We start from the raw sequence: 20,607 nt of genomic DNA, 5'->3' as shown, positions 1-20,607 counted from the left end.
TAAGTAGAACATCTGTGGATGTGGAACATACTCCAAGAAGGAAATGGCTTCTGGGTGCCATGGGTTATTTCCAGAGCTGGTGGTCTGGATAAGCCGAAGAGTGGGGCACGCAGGGTACGGTATTATGTTGGTCAAGTCTAGAACAGATGACTTAGACATAAAACAGTTGCCTGTATTTGCTAGGAATTCATGTCTCCACTCTGCTCTGGCAAGCAGGGCTCATTTTTGTACTATCTCTCATCAGTAAATATAAACACATCCAGAACTGAAGTCTGACTGAGCCTTTCTTTAACTGATAACATAGTCCATATATTTTCTTCTTGATAAGTTCAATAAGGGGAAAGGACAGACTTTCTTCTTGTAAGAAACAGAGAAATAATGAAGACATGGTACTTCAAAGGGAAGGCAGAACAAAAAAAGGAAAAGGAATTAGCTCAGGCTAAAACTGACATGTTTTGGAGAAAGGGAAAATTGCAGAACTTTTATTTTAATATCATCAAGATTCTATAGGACATTTGTTTATAAAATAAAAATTTAGTTACGGAAAGATGAGGATCATAGCTCAGGAAAAACCAGAGAGAACCATCCTTTTATTTTCTAAATCATATTAAATTATTATCACGTGGGGTGTATACGGAGAGGGGCATGCACATGTGGAGAGCAGAGGAAACTCTGCGGAGTCAGTTTTCTTCTATTTTTAGGTGAGTTCTAGGGGTCGAACTCAGGTTGTCAGGCTTTGTGGCAAGCCTCCAGCTTTTCTCTCCCGTCTTAGACAGACTTCAGTTGCGTTGGTGCCTCTAGCACTCTACCGAAATTTCTCTGTTCAAGATCCTCTGAGCTTCCCACGTCATAAAATCCAGGTCAGTGCATTTCAATTGACAAACAGAAGTCTCAGACTCAGCTGACCATTCTCTCCTGTTCGACACTCCTTGTTGTCTTTTAGAACTACATATTCTCTGCGTTGCCCTCCTACCCACGGGGCTTTCCTTGTACACTACCTCAGCGTCTGCTGTGTTGGTTCTTCTCTCCTGACCTATCACTGTGGGGATTCTTGGAGATTTAGCCCTTTGTCCTTTCTGTCTCTGTGCACACTCACTTCCTTACAAATGCCTTCCACACTATAAACCATGATCTATATTTTCCAAACTCCCAAATGTATCCTAGGTCCAGTTGTCTTTCTGAACTCCATCAGCCTATTCAGTAACTCAACTTCAACATGTAAAGGACACTTCCAATAGAGTGTATGTGGACAGCATTGCAGCTCCCTCCTCAGTCTTTCCTGTCTCAGCCAAGAATTGTCTCCAGCTATTTGCTCTAGCCTAAAACCATGACATTCCAACAGTTTCCAAGATGTGGGAAAACATCACCACACTCAGGATATAGAAAAGACCACTACTAATGGGATTCCTAGGATCCATTCAGTTTTCCACACAGTTACTACTCTAGGGAGCTGTATTTGTTTTCTCTCCGGTTAACTTTGCTTTTATATACATGCAATCATATAGCATTTTCTATTTTATGTCTGGCTTTTCATTTGGTATGATTTTTAGATTCGTTCAAGTAACAGAAGGAAGGTGAAGTCGACTTTAGCTTTACTTTCTACAGCTTAGACCAACTGGTTACTATGCTGAATCAGAACTGGGCCAGTGGGGGTTGGGGATTTAGCTCAGTGGTAGAGCGCTTGCCTAGGAAGCGCAAGGCCCTGGGTCCGATCCCCAGCTCCGACAAAAAGAACCAAAAAAAAAAAAAAAAAAAAAAAAAAAAAAAAAAGAACTGGGCCAGTGTTACTTAGCTTTCTGTAAGGGGTTATTCAGGATAGACCATCTCAAGGCAACAACCATGGCCCGCAGTAGTTTTTTAATTGGCTACATTAGAGACACAGAGTAAAAGGTTGTTTACAACCAACCAACTAACCAACCAACCAACCAACCAAACAAACAAACAAAACCCCCCAAAACCCGAAAACCTATGTTTGAGAAGTGGAAACTACCAGAATATGGTCATAGCATTAAGGAAAAGGTTGTAGGGCAGTGGTAATAGGGCTATCTCAAATAATGCCATTCAAGTTTTTCAAGGATATACTGAACCAAGAAGTTTTTAAATGTGTTTCAGTAATTCAGATATGAAATAAGGTAAATATTTTTCAGTAATAGGAGGGCAATGGTTATTAATATTAATGGTTATTAATATAGTTCCCATAAATTAGAGAGGATGAGATTAATTATGATGATATAATATAAAGGATTATACTTATTAAAATGTTAAGCAATTACAATAAAAAAAAAACCTGTTGGTGTCCTTGTCTTCTCAATCCAATTTGAAGGTCTTTTGTTCACAGGACATTTCAAGGATGCCACTCTGAAACAACTTTCACATATATCCATTGCTCTGGACTGAACTTCCTGGATTGGAGTCTTACACGTTTCTAAAATATATGTCCGATGGTCTTTGTTAAGACTTTTAATCATACGTCGGGAGCTGAAAGAAATTGAGTATTGTCATCTCAGTGTCGCACATTTACATAAGGTAATGCACTTCTGTTTTCTATTTCCATATTACGTCTTAGTATGTAATCTTTGAGCTCTCATCAGCCTGTGATATAGTCAGAAGAGATAGGACTAGTCCCATTTTTAAAAAGATGATCATAAAGGTTAATCATTTTTTAAATGATTACACAGCACCAAGTCTAACAGTCTTATCTTCTAATTCCAGTGTTTTTCCTATTATCTTTTTACATTTTGTTGTTATTTATGTGTATGCATTTGTGCCTGCATGAATTTATGTGCACCACATGTGAGCTGTACAGGTCCTCGGAAGAACAGTAAGTGCTTTTAACTACTGAGACTCTCTCTAGCCCTATCCTTTCTTATCTTGATATTTATCATTTGATTACTTTCCATAGGTCAGCTTATCTTAAAGTAATTAACTCTAGGTCCAAGTATAGTTATTTCCCAGGAGGCCCTGTCATGTTACCACCTGTGTGCACAATTCTTCCAGCCTTTGGAGAAAGAGAGCAAGCACACACCTAACAGATCCTCTTTTGCTGTTGTTGAACAGAAACCAGGTTCTTAGGAAAGAAGGCAAGGAAGAAAGCAAAGTACACATCACCTCATGCAGTGGAATCACACAGTTGTGCAAACTCAGTGAATTTTCAAATGCGTATCTGGGATTACCTAAGCCACTGTCCAGACGGTAGCTGATACCATTATTTCCATGAATAGAAAAGGCGGTCAAAGGAAAGAGACAGTAGTTACCAGTTCAGAGCAAGATTCCCAGCTGGACTACATAATCTCTGGCATCCCTTTCTGTGCCTTTCCCTGTGTGAGCAGTGGTCCATAAACATGAGAAACAGTAGTAAAATATGTGATTGCCGTGCATTCATCCTAGAGTGCTAATGATTTACTTTTAAAATGAGAGATCAGATAATCCAATGATAAGCACACAGAAACAAGCAGTTTTAGCTAAGATTTTACAGCATCATCCATCAGGACAGTTTGGGGATACTGAATTGGCTCAGAACCCTTCAAAACTGCACCTGTGGGTATTCTTACACACAATATTGATCTAGATAGGAAGGATCTGAAAAGATAAACTTGGTCAACTTTTTTTCCCCAAAGAGTAAACTTATCTGTTGCTTTAATTTGAAACTAAATACTCTAAGACAGAAGAAAAAGAATAATGTAGTTAGGAGAAATCATGTGTAATTCTCCTACCTGGACCGTGATTTTCGGGGATGAAACCTTTGTCCAGGAATTTTCACTAAAAAGGAAAATATCTGAAGTAACATTTTAAGATAAACAAAACTTAATTTAAATTTTCTTGACAATTACTTTGTGTGACTTAGTGGCTAGATAATTTAGTTAAATAATGTTTGTTCACGCATTGAGAGCATTTTAATAAGACAGTTCCAAGAGAAGAATAAACAGTAGGAATATCTATGTATTAACTACCACACTGGAAAGTAACCGATGGCTGGGAGTGCCGCTTGGTGGCCGAGGACTTGTCTAACATGTGTGAAGCTCAGCGTACACTAGGACAAAAGGGAAGTTAAAAACAACGAGCAGCAGCAGCAAACAGGAAGCAAACAAGACTTACGCATGAACTCCCATCCCTTTGAGTGATACCTCCCACAAGGGAGGCAGATACAGGAGTATTATGGGTTAAAGTCTGGCTTGGGTTCTTAATCAGTCTGTGCTATAGCTCAAGATTGTAAAAAAGAGGGGAAGGGAGAAGGGGGAAGAAGAGGAAGAGGAAGAAACAGCAGCAACCATCATCAGCAAAAATCAAAACAAGCCCCACAACTCGTGAAGGATGTTTCCATACACACCGACGTGGTCAGCATGTTAGAGGGTTGATTTAGGATGCAGAAGTATCAGATCAGAGTCAAGTATAAGATATAATAAATATTATGTACATATTTTAATATAAAAATTGTAGCCTGAATTATATATTATATATTTTTGCCATTATAGACATCTTACTATTTAAGGAAAATAATAATAGAACTAGTTGATAGTGACAACCATAATTAATAGCAGAACAAGTTAATTAGGGTATAGTGATAAAATTACTTTTATAACAATGCTCTCTGATACAGACGAACTCTTTTTTAAGAGTTACATGGTCTCATATGGTTAGCTCGGGCTAACTACAAACTCTCCATGTACGAGACCAGCCTGCAATATGCTCATGTCATATGCAAGTGATTTCACCACCTACTATTTTGACATCTACATTGTTGTTTTGGGGAAGGTGAAAATATTTTCAGTAGCTTTAGTTCTTGTTTGTCTAATCTCAGATTTTTGAGGTTCATTCTACCTATGTGCTTTTACTTTTACTTCTTTTCCTTTAGGATGCCTCTGTCAACTTAAGAGACATAGGAAGACGTACCAACTGTGAGAACAAAGGATTTATTCAGGTCACAGTGAGGATGGCACCTGGGACATAATCTAGCAGTCCAGAGTAAGTGCTTTGAGGTTTTACAAAATGATAGCTATATTTATAGTTTTAAGCTGTATGAGGGATTTTAAAGGATTTGCTCTGCAGTATGATACTGGCTAACTTAGATTGTCTTGTAAAAAGTGTATTGGGCATGTCTCACTCTCTGGGCAGTTTCAGGGAAGGACTATATTGTACAAAATGCCAGTAGAATGTAATAAATAATGTTTTAGCAATCTGAAGTATGCCAACTCCTAAGATCAGCTTCATGTAGTAGGTACATGTTTTTGGACAGAGTTCAAAGGTTTAACTGTGGATATATGTGAGAGCAGACCAGCCTCCTAGTCCATTTCAGTGTCCAATTCTACTCCAGTTTGTCTTCCTTGACAATTAAACTCGAATTAGTTTCTACAAGTTGTACTATGCCCTCTATCGTGTCTTACGATGTTTTCTAGTGTGTGCTTGTGTGTTTGTAGAAGTCAGAGGTTGATGTCCTGTCTTCCTTAATTGTTCTGTTCCTTATATACGGAGACAAAAAGGTCTCTCACCTGAACCCAGACCTTCCTGATTCATCTACTCAAGCCAGCCAGCTTATTCAGAGGTCCCACTTCTGCCCTCAGAGCAATCATCTACACCTGGGCTCTACGTTGGCCATCCATCTCCATAACTATTAGATAGACCCTTTTCTTTGTGAGTGAATCAACATAGTCGTTTAGCCTTCTACATTTAGGGATGCATGGGTCAAGCTGGCACTAGGATGGTACTCATTATCTTTTCAAGAACGCTGACAGAAAACTGCTTCATCGCTGAAGCTCTTTAGCAAGGGGATGGACTGTATTGCAATTAATGATACCGTGTAGTCAAAGTCCTATGAGCCTAGTGCATTAGGCTAAGACTAGAGTACTGTCCATGATTTTCTATGCCTTAGGATTTGATGAGATGTAAATGCAAACGTTAGATAATGAGGTAAAATATTCCGTTCTCTTTTTGGTGGTATAGTACTATAAGAAACAGAGTCATGTCAACCAACAGTCATAGCATTACCCTATCTCTCTTACCCCTCTCTTTTGAGCTGTTGGTTGCTGAAAACTTTTAGGAGGTGAGTCACTGAGTCACTGTTTTCATTTGTGTACCCAATGACAATCCAACCAACCTCCAATGGACAGTTGTAAATCTATGGTCACAAAGGCAGCTCTAGTTAATAACCTTAATGAGTCACAAAACAAAACAAAAAGACATGAATGCAAGAAAGAGAAAGGAAGACTAATGGTGCTGTGAGGTAGATAAAAGAGAGGGTAGGTGCTGAAATATATATATATATATATACATATATATGTATATATGTAATGTACATATGTAAATGAACAAGTCATGACAGTTAATACAAAATTAAAAAGAAGTTTATATATAACCAATTTCTTTTCAGCTGGCTTTTCCTATACATTTCTAGATCTGGAAAGGAGCAAAACATTATGCTACAAAACTTACTGGTACCATAAAGACAAAAGAGAGGGTAGGTGCTGAGAGTAATATATATTCAGTACCACAAGCATAATTTTATCTCCCTCTTTTATCTCTTTTTATGACCATCTTATTCTTTAACAGATAAGGATGATCGTTACTGCACATACTCAGATTCAGGGGACCGCACTTCTGAGCCGTCTACTCACCCAAGCTTCGGCTGGGCGATGATCTTCTGAAGCAGTGAGCCATGTAAACATCTGGTGCAATCACACTGGGGTCTGGAGAGGACGGTAAAGGTCATAACAAATGGGGGTGGTTATTCATAGTTCAAACAGTCTCTCCTTTCAAAACAAAAAGTGTAAATACTGTGTCAATTTCAATGAAATTAACATGACAACTTCAAATATTATACGTTTGTTGTATTTCAAGTATTTATACCTTTGGAACAAGAATTGCTTCTCTAGGAATTTATTAGAAAGAAACAAGTATATATACAATTGGATATATTTTCATGTTGTTTGCCATAAAGGAAAGTTAGAAAAATGCTAAACAGTGGGCCTACCTGTACAAATTAAGTTTTTTTCTAAAGTAAAATATTTTGCTGCCATTGATTCACATGTCAAAATGTTTATAAAATACTCTAATTTTAAATGAAAAAAACCATGAAAAATAACACAATTATATCATTCATTAACATGTGAAGTCTGTGTGCAGACAGAAAAATTAAAAAGTGTTATTTTTACTTTCTTTATATTTTTAAAACTCCTTGTGTGTTAGTCTGTGTGCACATGTATGTGGGCATGCACATGTGTGGTGGACAGAGTCACCAGCTGACTTGCAAGCTTATGCAGAGTCTCTGGTCTCCTTCTCCTACCCTACCTAGGCATGCTGTACTCACAGACGTGTGGTCCTGCCTCTGCTTCCCATGGTTCTGACAATCTCAGCTCAGGTGCTCAAGCTTGTGCAGCAAATGTGCCATGCTGGAAAACAATGTCTTCCCAACCCCCTTTATGTTTACCTTTAGTCCTAATTTCTGACATTTTAAACAAAAGTTATATGAAAACGGTTTCTGCACTCCTTGGTGATCAGTATCAGAATGGCTAATTTATGGTTCTAGTGAAATGCATTTTAGTTATAATAGAGTGCTTCCTGTTCTTGGTATGGACTTTATCTTTCTGGGTTTAGTTCCCTATTTTCCTGTTTTACACTCATGTTCATATACATTTTAATTAGTTACCTTAAATCCTTTCTGGGGGCTAGTGTTGATATAAATGTATCATAAATTAGCACACTTATACATATAATTAAATAATTATTTTCATAAATATCACATGATCGACATACATTGTATAAAGTACATATCTATATGCTTATATCTATATATTTAGTTTACATTGTATGACTTTTCTTAAGGGAACTTTCAGGATAAAGTAGTAAAAGTTAAATATCAGCAATGTTAGGTCAGTTAGGACATATCAGATGGCTCTTTGCAGAAGCAGGAAATTAATGTTGCAAATTTAATTTCTTTCCTGGGAACATACTTAATAAAGTTATAAATAAGAGGAGTCAGTTTTAAAAACATTAAACCCCCATATTCTATTTGATGATAACCCTCCAAACCCTAAGAGTGTGCCTCACATATGTGGGTAATTGACTACTTTAGTCACTGCTCCCCGAGGACATGGTTCACACTGTCACCTGCAACACAGTGCCTGCTTACTTGCTTTTCTTCACCTGTTAAAAGATGAGCTCTGGCCTGCTCCCCTTCCCCCAGCACTGCTTGTCTCCCAGGAGCCCTCTTCTAACTAGAGACACAGGTGAGACTACAGACCTAATCCTCATGCCTACTGGAACTCCCCAGAGCCCAACAGACTTGGGCTCCATTCTGCCCTGTCAGAGCCCCATCTTTCTCCCAATCCACACTTCCACTTGCACACACAACAAATTGAGGCATCTGCCCCCACCCACCTCCACTCCACAGCTCTCTCTGTCTCCCAAGAGGCCTGTTCTAACCTGGGACACACAGCTCTACCTGCCTCCTGGGAGACCTGCCACAACCCCAGACACCCAGGCCAGTTAACACCAGAGACAACCAGATGGCTGAAGGCATGTGAAAGAGCATAACTAACAGAAATCAATGCAATACGGCACCACCAGAATCCAGCTCTCTTACTACAGCAAGCCCTGGATATTCTAACACACCTGAACAGCAAGATTCCAACCTTAAATCCCACCTCATGATGATAGAGGTTTAAGAGGATATAAATAAATAATTCCCTTAAAGAAATACAGAAAAATATAATCAAACAGGTGAAGGAATTGAAAAAAATAGCCCAAGACCTAAAAATGGTAATAGAAGCAATAAAGAAAGCACAAATGGGGCTGGAGAGATGGCTCAGTTGTTAAGAACATTAACTGCTCTTCCAGAGATCCTGAGTTCAAATCCCAGACACCACATGTTGGCTCACAACCATCCGTAATGAGATCTGATGCCCTCTTCTGGTGTGTTTGAAGAGAGGTACAGTGTACTTATAGATAACAAACAAACAAATAAATAAATCTTAAAAAAAAAAGCACAAATGGAGGCAGCCCTGGAAATGAAAAACCTAGGAAAGAGAACAGGGTCTATGAGTGCAAGCATCACCAACAGAATACAAGAGATGGAAAAGAGAATCTCAGGGGTAGAAGATCTCATAGAAGGAACTGGCATATCAGTCAAAATGCCAAGAATAAAAAGTTCCTAACCCAAAACATCCAAGTAATTTGGGACATAAGAGGACAAACTTAAGAATAATAATAGGAAGAGAAAAGGGAGAAGATTCCCAATTCAAAGGGCCAGAAAACATCTTCAACAGTCACAGAAGAAAACTTCCCTAACCTAAAGAAAGGAATAGACATAAACGTAAAAGAAGCATTCAAAACACCAAATTGATTAGACTAGAAACTCCTACCACATAATAATCAAAACAGTAAATATACAGAACCAAGAATGACTTTAAAAGCTGCAGGAGAAAAAGGCCATGTAACATTTAAAGGCAGACCTATCAGATTTACACATAACTTTTCAACAGAGACTCTAAAATTCAGAAGACCCTCAGTAGATGTTTGGCAGACCTAAAGAGACCACAGATGCCAGCCTGGACTACTATACCCAGCAAAATTCTCAATCACAATAGATGGAGAAACCAAGATATTGGATGACAAAACTAAATTTAAATAGTATCTGATTACTAATCCAGCTAATTACAGAGGATACTAGAAGGAAAACTCCAATACAAGGAGTGTAACTACACCCAAGAAAACACAGAAAATTGAACATCTAATAACAAATTCAAAAGAAGAGAATCACACATATATAGTATTACCTCCAAAAAATAAAATAATAGGAGTTAACAATCACTGGTCATTAATATCTCTCAACATCAATGGACTTAATTCACTAATAAAAAGACACAGGCTAACAGCCTGGATATGTAAAAAAGATCCATCATTCTTCTGCATGTAAGAAACACACTTCAACCCAGAAATGAACCCACACACCTATGGTCACTTGATTTTTGATAAAGGAGTCAAAACCATCCAATGGAACAAAGATAGCATTTTCAGCAAATGGTGCTGGTTCAACTGGAGGTCAACATGTAGAAGAATGCAGATCGATCCATGCTTATCACCCTGTACAAAGCTTAAGTCCAAGTGGATCAAGGACCTCCACATCAAACCAGATACACTCAAACTAAAAGAAGAAAAAGTGGGGAAGCATCTCAAACACATGGGCACTGGAAAAAATTTCCTGAACAAAACACCAATGGCTTACGCTCTAAGATCAAGAATCGACAAATGGGATCTCATAAAACTGCAAAGCTTCTGTAAGACAAAGGACACAGTGGTTAGGACAAAACGGCAACCAACAGCCATTTTACCAATCCTAAAACAGATAGAGGGCTTATATCCAAAATATACAAAGAACTCAAGAAGTTAGACCCCAGGGAGACAAATAACCCTATTAAAAATGGGGTTCAGAGCTAAACAAAGAATTCACAGCTGAGGAATGCTGAATGGCTGAGAAACACCTAAAGAAATGTTCAACATCCTTAGTCATAAGGGAAATGCAAATCAAAACAACCCTGAGATTTCACCTCACACCAGTGACAATGGCTAAGATCAAAAACTCAGGTGACAGCAGATGCTGGCGAGGATGTGGAGAAAAAGGAACACTCCTCCATTGTTGGTGGGATTGCAGACTGGTACAACCATTCTGGAAATCAGTCTGGAGGTTCATCAGAAAATTGGACATTGAACTACCTGAGGACACAGCTATATCTCTCTTGGGCATATACCCAAAAGATGCCCCAACATATAAAATAGTCACGTGCTCCACTATGTTCATCGCAGCCTTATTTATAATAGCCAGAAACTGGAAAGAACCCAGATGCCCTTCAACAGAGGAATGGATACAGAAAATGTGGTACATCTACACAATGGAATATTACTCAGCTATCAAAAACAATGCCTTTATGAAATTCATAGGCAAATGAAGGGAACTGAAAAATATCATCCTGAGTGAGGTAACCCAATCACAGAAAAACACACATGGTATGCACTCATTGATAAGTGGCTATTAGCTCAAATGCTTGAATTACCCTAGATGCACAGAACACATGAAACTCAAGACGGATGATCAAAATGTGAATGCTTCACTCCTTCTTTAAAAGGGGAACAAGAATACCCTTGGCAGGGAATAGAGAGGCAAAGATTAAAACAGAGACTGAAGGAACTCCCATTCAGAGCCTGCCCCACATGTGGCCCATACATACACAGCCACCCAATTAGACAAGATGGATGAAGCAAAGAAGTGCAGGCTGACAGGAACCGGATGTAGATCTCTCCTGAGAGACACAGCCAGAATACAGCAAATACAGAGGCGAATGCCAGCAGCAAACCACTGAACTGAGAACGGGACCCCCGTTGAAGGAATCAGAGAAAGGATTGGAAGAGCTTGAAGGGGCTCGAGACCCCATATGTACAACAATGCCAAGCAACCAGAGCTTCCAGGGACTAAGCCACTACCTAAAGACTATACATGGACTGACCCTGGACTCTGACCTCTAGGTAGAATGAATATTCTAGTAAGATCACCAGTGGAAGGGGAAGCCCTTGGTCCTGCCAAGACTGAACCCCCAGTGAACGTGATTGTTGGAGGGAGGGTGGTAATGGGGGGAGGATGGGGAGGGGAACACCCATAAAGAAGGGGAGGGGGAGGGGTTGGGGGATGTTGGTCCGGAAACCGGGAAAAGGAATAACATTCGAAATGTAAATAAGAAATACTCAAGTTAATAAAAAAAAAAAAAAGAAACACATTTCAGCAACAAAGATAGATACTACTTTAGAATAAAGGGCTAGAAAAAGGTTTTCCAAGCAAATAGTCCCAGGAAACAAGCTGGAATAGCCATTCTAATATCTAATAAAATAGACTTCCAACCAAAAGTTTAATCAAAAGAGATGGGAAGGATACTTCATATTCATCAAAGGAAACATCCATCAAGATGAAGTCCCAATTCTGAACATCTATGCCCCAAATGCAAAAGTACCCATATTTATACAAGAAACTTTACTAAAGCTCAAAACACACATTGGACTCCACACAATAATAGTGGGAGACTTTAACACCCCAATCTGACCAAAGGACAAGTCATTGAAACAGAAACCAACCAAAGACACAATGAAACTAACAGAAGTTATGAACCAAATGGATTTAACAGATGTCTACAAAACATTTCCCAAAAGAATATACCTTCTTCTTACCACCTCATGGTACCTTTTCCAAAAATAACTGTATAATTGGACATAAAACAAGCCTCAACAGATATAAGAAGGTTGAAATAACCACTTGCATTCTATCAGGTCACAACAGACCAAAGCTGGACTTCAACAACAAGAGAAACAAAAGACAGCCCACATACTCATGGACTCATTGAATAAGTCTACTCAATGATAACTTTGTCAGGGAAGAGATAAAGGAAGAAATTAAAGACTTTGTAGAACTCAATGAAAACGAAGGCACAGTGTATACCCAAACTTATGGGACACAATGAAAGCAGTGGTAAGAGGAAAATTCAAAGCACTAAGTGCCTTCATAAAGAAATTGGAGAGATCTCATACTAGCAACTTAACAGCACACCGGAAAGCTCTAGAAAAAAAAAAAAGAGGCAAAGACACCCAAGAACATTAGATGGCAGGAAATAGTCAAACTAAGGGCTGAAATCAACCAATTAGAAACAAAGAGAACAATAAAAATAACAATAGTAAGAGTTGATTCTTTGAGAAAATCAACAAGTAGACAGATCCTTAGCTAAAGTAAAAGACACAGAGATAGTATCCAAATTAACAAAATCAAAAATGAAAAGGGGGATAGAAACTGAGGAAATTAAAACAAATCATTAGGTCTTATTTCAAAAGCCTATACTCAACAAAACTGGAAAATCTAAACAAAATGGATGATTTTCTAGGCAGATATCATAAACCAAAGCTAAATCAAGATCAGGTAAATGATCTAAATTGTCCCATAACCCCTAATTAAATAGAAGCAGTCATTAAAAACCTCCCAACCAAATAAAAGCCCAGGGCAGAATTTTACCAGACCTTCACAGTAGAGTAAACAGTTTACTCCTTAAACTGTTTCACAAAATAGAAACAGAAGGAACACTACTTAATTCCTTCTAAGAGGCCCCAGTTACCCTGATACCTAACCCACACAAAGACTCAACAAAGATAGACAACTTATGAACATTGATGAAAAAAGCTTAATAAAATTCTCACAAACCAAATCAAAACCATCCTTCGCCATGATCAAGTAGGCTTCATCTCAGGAATGCAAGGATTGTTCAATATATGAAAATTTATCAATGTAATCCACTATATAAACAAACTCAAAGGAAAAAAATCACATGATCATCTCATTAGATGCTGAACACCTTCAACAATCCAATACCCCTTCATGTTAAAAGTCTTGAAGAGATCAGGAATTCAAGGCACATACTTAAGCATAATAAAAGCAATATACATCAAGCCAATAGCCAGCATCAAATCAAATGGAGAGAAATTTGAAGCAATCCCACTAAAATCAGGGACTAGACAAGGCTGCCCACTCTCTCCCTACTTATTCCATATAGTACTCGAAGTTCTAACCAGAGCACTAAGACAACTAAAGGAGATCAAGGGAATACAAACTGGAAAGGGAAAAATCAAAGTATCACTATTTGCAGATGATATGATATTATATATAATTCTACCAGAGAACTTTTTTTCCATAACTTTTTTAATTGGATTTTTTAAAATTTACATTTCAAATGTTATTCCCCTTCCCGGTTTCCCGGACATGAACCCCCATCCCCTCCCCCGCCCCTTCTCTAACAGTGTTCCCGCCCCATTCCCCCACCCTTCCCCTACACTGGGGGTCCAACTTTGGCAGGCCCAAGGGCTTCTCCTCCCATTGGTGCCCAACAAGGCCATCCTCTGCTACATATGCAGCTAGAGCCCAGGGTCAGTCCATGTATAGTCTTTGGGTAGTGGTTTAGTCTCTGGAAGCTCTGGTTGGTTGGCATTGTTGCTCTTATGGTGGTGCAAGCCCCTTCAGTTCTTTCAATCCTTTCTCTAATTCCTCTAACTACTGTGAAAGGTGTCGTTTCCCTAATTTCTTTCTCAGCCTGTTTATCCTTTGAGTAGAGGAAGGCTACTGATTTGTTTGAGTTAATTTTATATCCAGCCACTTTGCTGAAGTTGTTTATCAGTTTAGTAGTTCTCTGGTGGAACTTTTGGGATCACTTAAGTATACTATCATATCATATGCAAATAGTGATATTTTGACCTCTTCCTTTCCAATCTGTATCCCTTTGATCTCCTTTTGTTGTCTGATTGCTCTGGCTAGGACTTCAAGAACTATATTGAATAAGTAGGGAGAAAATAGGCAGCCTTGTCTAGTCCCTGATTTTAGTGGGATTGCTTCAAGTTTCTCACCAGAGAACTTTTACTGCTGATAAACAACTTCAGCAAAATGGCTGGATATAAAATTAAGTCAAATTAAAAATCAGTAGCCCTAGTTTATACAAATGATAAATGGACTGAGAAATAAAATAGGGAAACAACTTTCACAATAGTCACAAATAATATAAAATATCTTGGTGTAACTCTAACCAAGCAAATAAAAGACCTGTATGATAAGAACTTCAAGCCCCTGAAGAAAGAAATTAGAGAAGATATCAGAAGACGGAAAGATCTCCCATGTTCATGGATTGGTAGGATTAACATAGTGAAAATGGCCATCTTACCAAAAGCAATCTACAGATTCAATTCCCATCAAAATTCCAACACAATGTTTTTTTTACAGATCTTGAAAGAACAATTTTTAACTTCATATGGAAAAACACAAAGCCCAGGATAGTGAAAATAATTATGAACAATAAAAGAACCTCTGGAGGCATCTCCATCCCTTTCCTCAAGCTACCGAGCAATAGCGATAGAAACCATATGGTACTGGTACAGAGACAGAGAGGTTGATCATTGGAATCGATTCAAAGACCCAGAAATAAACCCACACAGCTACGGACACTTAATTTTTGACAAAGAAGCCAAAACCATACAATGGGAAAAGCATCTTCAACAAATGGTGCTGGTCTAATGGTTGGTCTGCAGGTAGAGGATGCAAATTGATCTATATTTATCACCCTGCCCATAGCTTAAGTCTAAGTGGATCAAAGTATTCAACATAATACCAGATACAATGAACCTAATAGAAGAAAAAGTGGGAAATAGCCTTAAATACGTTGGCACAGGAGAAAATTTCCTGAATAGAATACCAATGGCTCAGGTTCTAAGATCAACAATTGATAAGTGGGACCTCTTTAAACTTAAAAGCTTCTGTAAGGCAAAGGATACTATCAATAGGACAAAACAGCAGTCTACAGATTGGGAAAAGAGCTGCATTAACCCTCCAACAGAGGGTTAATCTCAAAAATATTTAAAGTATTCAAGAAGTTAGACTCCAAAAAATATAACCCAATTAAAAATGGGGTACAGAGTTAAACAGATGATTCTCAATAGAGGAATCTTGAATGGACAAGAAGCACTTAAAGAAATGTTCAAAGCTCTTAATCGCCAGGAAAATGCAAATTAAAACAACTCTGAAGTTCTATCTTACACCAATCAGATTGGCTAAAATCAAAAACTCAAGTGACAGAACATGCTGGAGAGGATTTGGTAAGATTGCAAACTTGTACAACCATTCTGAAAATCAATCTGGTGGTTTCTCAGAAGACTGGAAATAACTACCTGAAGACCCAGCTTTACCACTCCTGGCATATAACAAAAAGATGCTCTACCACACCACAGGGACACATGCTTCATTATGTTCATAGCAGCCTCATTCATAATAGTCAGAACTGGAAGCAACCCAGACGTCCCTCACCCAAAGAATGGATACAGAAAATGTGGTTCACTTACACAATGAGATACTGTTCAGCTATTAAAAACAAGAACATCATGAATTTTGTAGGCAAATGGATGGAACTAGAAGATATACCGAATGAGATAATTCAGACCCAAAAGGACATGCATAGCATGTAGTCACTGACAAGTGAATATTACCCAAAAAGTACAGAATACCCATGATACAACCCTTAGACCCAGAGAAGTTAAACAAGAAGGAAGACCCAAGTGAGGATGCTTGAATTTCACTTAGAAGAGGGAACAAAACAGTCATCGAAGGCAGAGGGAAGGAGGGAATTGGATGGTGGGGGGGTGGAGGGGAATGGTGTGGGGTTGGGTCAGGTATGGAGAGAGATGAGAGAGGCCCATAGTTCCAGGAGTATGAATGGAAATATGCAGCTACTGGGAGGGGGCAGGGGAACTTCCAGAGAGCCCTAGAGATCCAGAATAAGGGAGGCTCTTAGGACTCAATGTTGGCGACCTTAGCTGAGAAGAGGTGATACGGAAGCTGAAGAGATCACCTCCAGTAGCCAGACAGGACTCCCAGTGGAGGCGTGGGGACACTAACCCACCTACAAAACTTCTGACCCCAAATTACTCCTGTCTAAAAGATAAGCAGAAACAAAAATGGAGCAGAGACTGAAGGAATGGCCAACCAGAGACAGGCTCAGTTTGGGATCCATCCCATGGGCAGGAACCAGTCACTCACACTATTATTGATGCTATGTTGTACTTGCAGATGGGATCCTGGCATGGTTGTCCTCTGAGAGCCTCTACCCAGCAGCTGACTGAGACAGCCAAGTGTGGGATGGAGGTCAGGGACTCCTATGGAAGAGTTAGGGTGAGGACTGAAGAAGCGGAAAGAGATGGCAACCCCATAGGCAGATCAGCAGTGTCAGCTAAACTGGACCCATGGGGGCTCTGAGACTCAGCCACCAACCAAAGAGCATACAGGGTTAATCCAGGGCCCTGGCACATATGTAGCAGAGGGCTGCCTTGTCTGGTCTAAGTGGGAGAGGATGGGCCTAATCCTATAGAGGCTTTATGCCCCAGGGTGGGGGGCACCTGCTCAGAGGTGGAGGAGGGTGGAATGGAGGGAAGAACTCTGTGAGAGGGAGTGGGGAGTGTAGCAGCATTTGGAATGCAATAAATAATTAATAAAAGAAAGAGAAAAGAGATATGCTCCTGAAAGGAAGAATTGGTATCTTTCTTTTTTAAATATTTTTTATAAAAATACATTTACTTTTTATTATTATTGTGTCATGTATTCATACTTGATGTGTAAATATGGAGGCAGTACATGCTACTGAGTGTGTGGAGGTCAGAGGATAACTTTGTGTAATTGGTTTTCTCCTTCTACTTCACCTGAGTCCTAGGGATCAAACTCAGGTTACAAGGCATGTGTGCCAAGCACCTGTGTTTGCTGAGCCATCTTGGTGGCCCTTATATACATCTTTGTATCTTTGACACCAAGCACAGTGGCAGTCTCAAAGTTAGGGCATAAAATGAGTGTTGTTGTGAGAAGGTAAAACAGAAGTTTACCTTTCCCATCAGAATTTGATTCTTCGTGTCTTTGGAGTAAATGTTCTTTACCATAAACCTGATGAAACAGAGAATAAGAAAAAAAACATGACATATTATAAACATGAAACTGAGATATGTTTCTGATATGATTATGATATGATAGGTTTTTACAAACATTTCTTATTTTTATAGTTTGAAAATGGGCAAATTGTCTCATAAATCCAAACTTCTGGTGTTCTTAACATTACTCTCCTGCAACAATAAATATCAGGAAAAAGTCAATAGTTTTTCATTACTAAAGAGTTTTTTTTCCTTACACAAAACTCATGTATCATGAAAAAGAGAAAAAATGTTAAGTTAGAATTACTTAAATTAGAAGCTGAGAGTATGAAATAAATTTATATATATATATATATTTGTGTGAAAAATCTATCAACAAATTTCAGAACTGTGCTTATATATAAAAGATAATATAAAAATATTTTCTTGAGCTTTATAAAGACCTCTAAAATAATGGAAACCATAAACATATCACTTTCTCTTTCAAGAAGAAGTACAAATCTGGACTGGCCTAAGAGACATACTGGACTTTTGACTGTGAACCTTGAATAATCTACAAATCATTGTGACCTAAAACATTTTTGACATTCCCAAGCTTTTTTTGGCCTAACATTATAAAGACTTTTCTAAAAGAAAAGATAAGAGGAAAGGAATGATAATTAAAAGCAGTTTGACAGCTTGCAGTGTATATAGTTCAGTAACACTAGATTATAAAATAGAGTTAATGCTGGCATCTATGATCCTAGAGCTCTGAGTGCAGCCTGGGTAACAGAATTGAAACCTTCTCACAACAAAACAAGACAAATACTATAAAACAACACACAATAGAACACAAAAATATTTTAATGCAGCAACATGGCTATTCTAGTAAGGGATCACATCTAAAGACCTAGATCTGTATGATCTGGCTAGAATGCAGACCCACTACATACTTTTAATCTCCCTGGTTGGAATCCTTTAGTATACACCTTTAATCCCAACCAGTGTTGTCTAATTGAGGGGCAGAGAAAATGACAAATCAGAGAAAGATTTGATAGAGATAGGATACACCCAACTCTTAGGAGAACAGCACAGGAAAGACATGCAGGGAGAGTCAGGGAATTGGGGATCAGTGCAGTGGAGTTGAGTTCATTTGTGAGTTCATGCAATTTAGTGCAGGTCAGCTGAGGCAGTTGAAGCCAGAGAATAAGGAGATAGACTACTAGAACAAATTGCCAGAGTTAGTTTGAGGCCAAGTAGGAATTCAGTGAGAATCTGAGAGAAGCCATATTGAATCAGTCAGCTTGGAGAAGAGTTCTTGCCAGAACAGCTGAGTTGAACCAGCCAGCAAGAGTTCAGAAAGAACTAGAAAGGGTGGGTTTATTCAGCACTAAGTCTCTGAGATGACAATTATATCAAGCAAATAAAAGTTACTTTTACAGACAAATCAATTGTCTGTAAAATAAAGTTACTTTTATTTCCACTGTCTGTGGAAATAAAAAAAGTAAAAATCAAAAATTAATTAATGAGGTTGAAGAGATAGCTTGATGTTTAAGAATGCTTACTGGGATGATGGGGGTTTTCTCTGACTACATGGAGTTGTCCAACTCCCACTAATTTTTGGCTCATTGCTGTAATGTCTTCAATCCTGCCCAGGGTCACAGTTTGCTCTCCAGGTGATTTTTTTTTTAAAAATCTCCTTTGAATGGGCAGGTCTAGAAGTGGTGTATAGGTCTGTTCTGAGTTCTTCCGGGCTTCTCCCAGCTGTCTCCCCAGTTCTCATAAAAAGTAGCCAGGATATACTTGAGCATGTTTCTAATCAACCTAATAATCTCTGCCCAATTTCTGCACAGGTTTTCCTAAGTTTTAACTTTCTGTATCTTCTGTTGCAAATGAAGTAAATTCTTTGGGAAGAGATTAGGATATTATCTGTTGTATTGCTTGGTTTTCTCTCAAGGCAAAAGATCCGAGTCTTGGTTCTGGATCTGGGGCTGGTGACAATGACACTCTTCTAACAACGTCTGGCCCAGTAGCCTTACTTCTTCAAGTGCCTTTCCCTTACCTCAATTGATATGGTACAAGCCAAGGCAAGAATGATCAGGGCCCAGGTACTGAGTGGTGCAGCACCCAAGATAAAGTTTCTAGCCAAAGACTAGGGTTTGAGTAGCGGGATCCTTTGTCCTTTTCTCTGTGCGCACCTTGCACTTAGCTTCAACAGTTAGTTATTTGGAGGCAAGATTACCCATGCCTTGATCCTCCTAGGCAAATATCTCTGGTAGCTATGGGAGAGGTAGCACCTATTTTCTTGGCTGCACTATTCTGCAGTAGTATTTGTGTCTTACTGAGCTAGGAGTGGAATAGGAGTGTTTTAATAGACTGTGTTTCATCTCCTATGTACCCTTTACTGTTAATGGTTGCTCTTCGTTCGTTGTCAAGCAGTATTTCCAGTTGCTAGAGAATAGGTTTGCTATGCACTTTGCTACCACTTAGCCCATCCCTCAGCATCATTTACTCTCATTCCTTCATACACTTTTAGGTTTCCTCGTTTGTTCAATTTTTTAAATATAATGCATGTGTTTGCAAGCATTCTCAAATAATGTTAAAATACAGTAAATATAAATGAAATTTAACATGGCATCTTAATAAGACCTGCCTCTCTCACCTGTCAGGGATCTTTTGAGTTCTGTTAACAGCAAATAATATGACCAAAGTTCTATGAGAACATATGGCTCTCTCTTCTCTTGCATTCATATTTAAAACACTCTTAATTGTTACCTTAATCAAGATTTACCTCTCCCATGTCATTCTGGCGGTTTGCTAGGATGGCATTTCTTTCCCTCTTTGTTTTCAGGTACTTTTTCTTGTTTTTTGCCTGGCAAAAGAGTATTTTAAATTATACTTGATGAACATATCAAAGTCAATATAAATACAGACATTTGAGACTCACTTCCCATTCCTTCCCACTCACTGCAACTGTGCACACTAGATGTAAGCAAAGCAAACACGAGATGCTAGGAAAAAGTAATTGGGGCTTAGAATTGCTTCCTATCCCCTATCCCCAGGAGAGGAGATTATTCCATATTTGCACAATCAAAATTTGTGGTTCTTATCTAGCATGTCCAGAGCTTTGGTTTTAATGCCCAGCACACATGCAGGCAAACT

At 38.7% G+C, this 20,607-nt stretch overlaps 1 protein-coding gene across 9 annotated transcripts in view; it reads right to left on the bottom strand.

Annotated features, from left to right (window-relative positions):
* The window catches only part of Agbl3 (AGBL carboxypeptidase 3), a 77,933-nt gene that overhangs the window by 17,162 nt on the left and 40,164 nt on the right, over positions 1 to 20,607 (bottom strand). For 3 of the 9 annotated variants that reach the window (NM_001447407.1, XM_087658666.1, XM_087658667.1), the window contains 5 exon segments: positions 2,288 to 2,478; positions 3,714 to 3,759; positions 6,609 to 6,680; positions 17,425 to 17,482; positions 20,237 to 20,317. In NM_001447407.1, the coding sequence (NP_001434336.1) occupies positions 2,288 to 2,478; positions 3,714 to 3,759; positions 6,609 to 6,680; positions 17,425 to 17,482; positions 20,237 to 20,317 (448 nt within the window). 9 annotated transcript variants of the gene reach the window in all.

This window comes from Rattus norvegicus, chromosome 4 (assembly GCF_021556685.1).
Source record: "Rattus norvegicus strain SHRSP/BbbUtx chromosome 4, alternate assembly SHRSP_T2T, whole genome shotgun sequence".
Classification (NCBI taxonomy): domain Eukaryota; kingdom Metazoa; phylum Chordata; class Mammalia; order Rodentia; family Muridae; genus Rattus; species Rattus norvegicus.
This window is presented reverse-complemented; position numbering and strand designations above follow the sequence as displayed.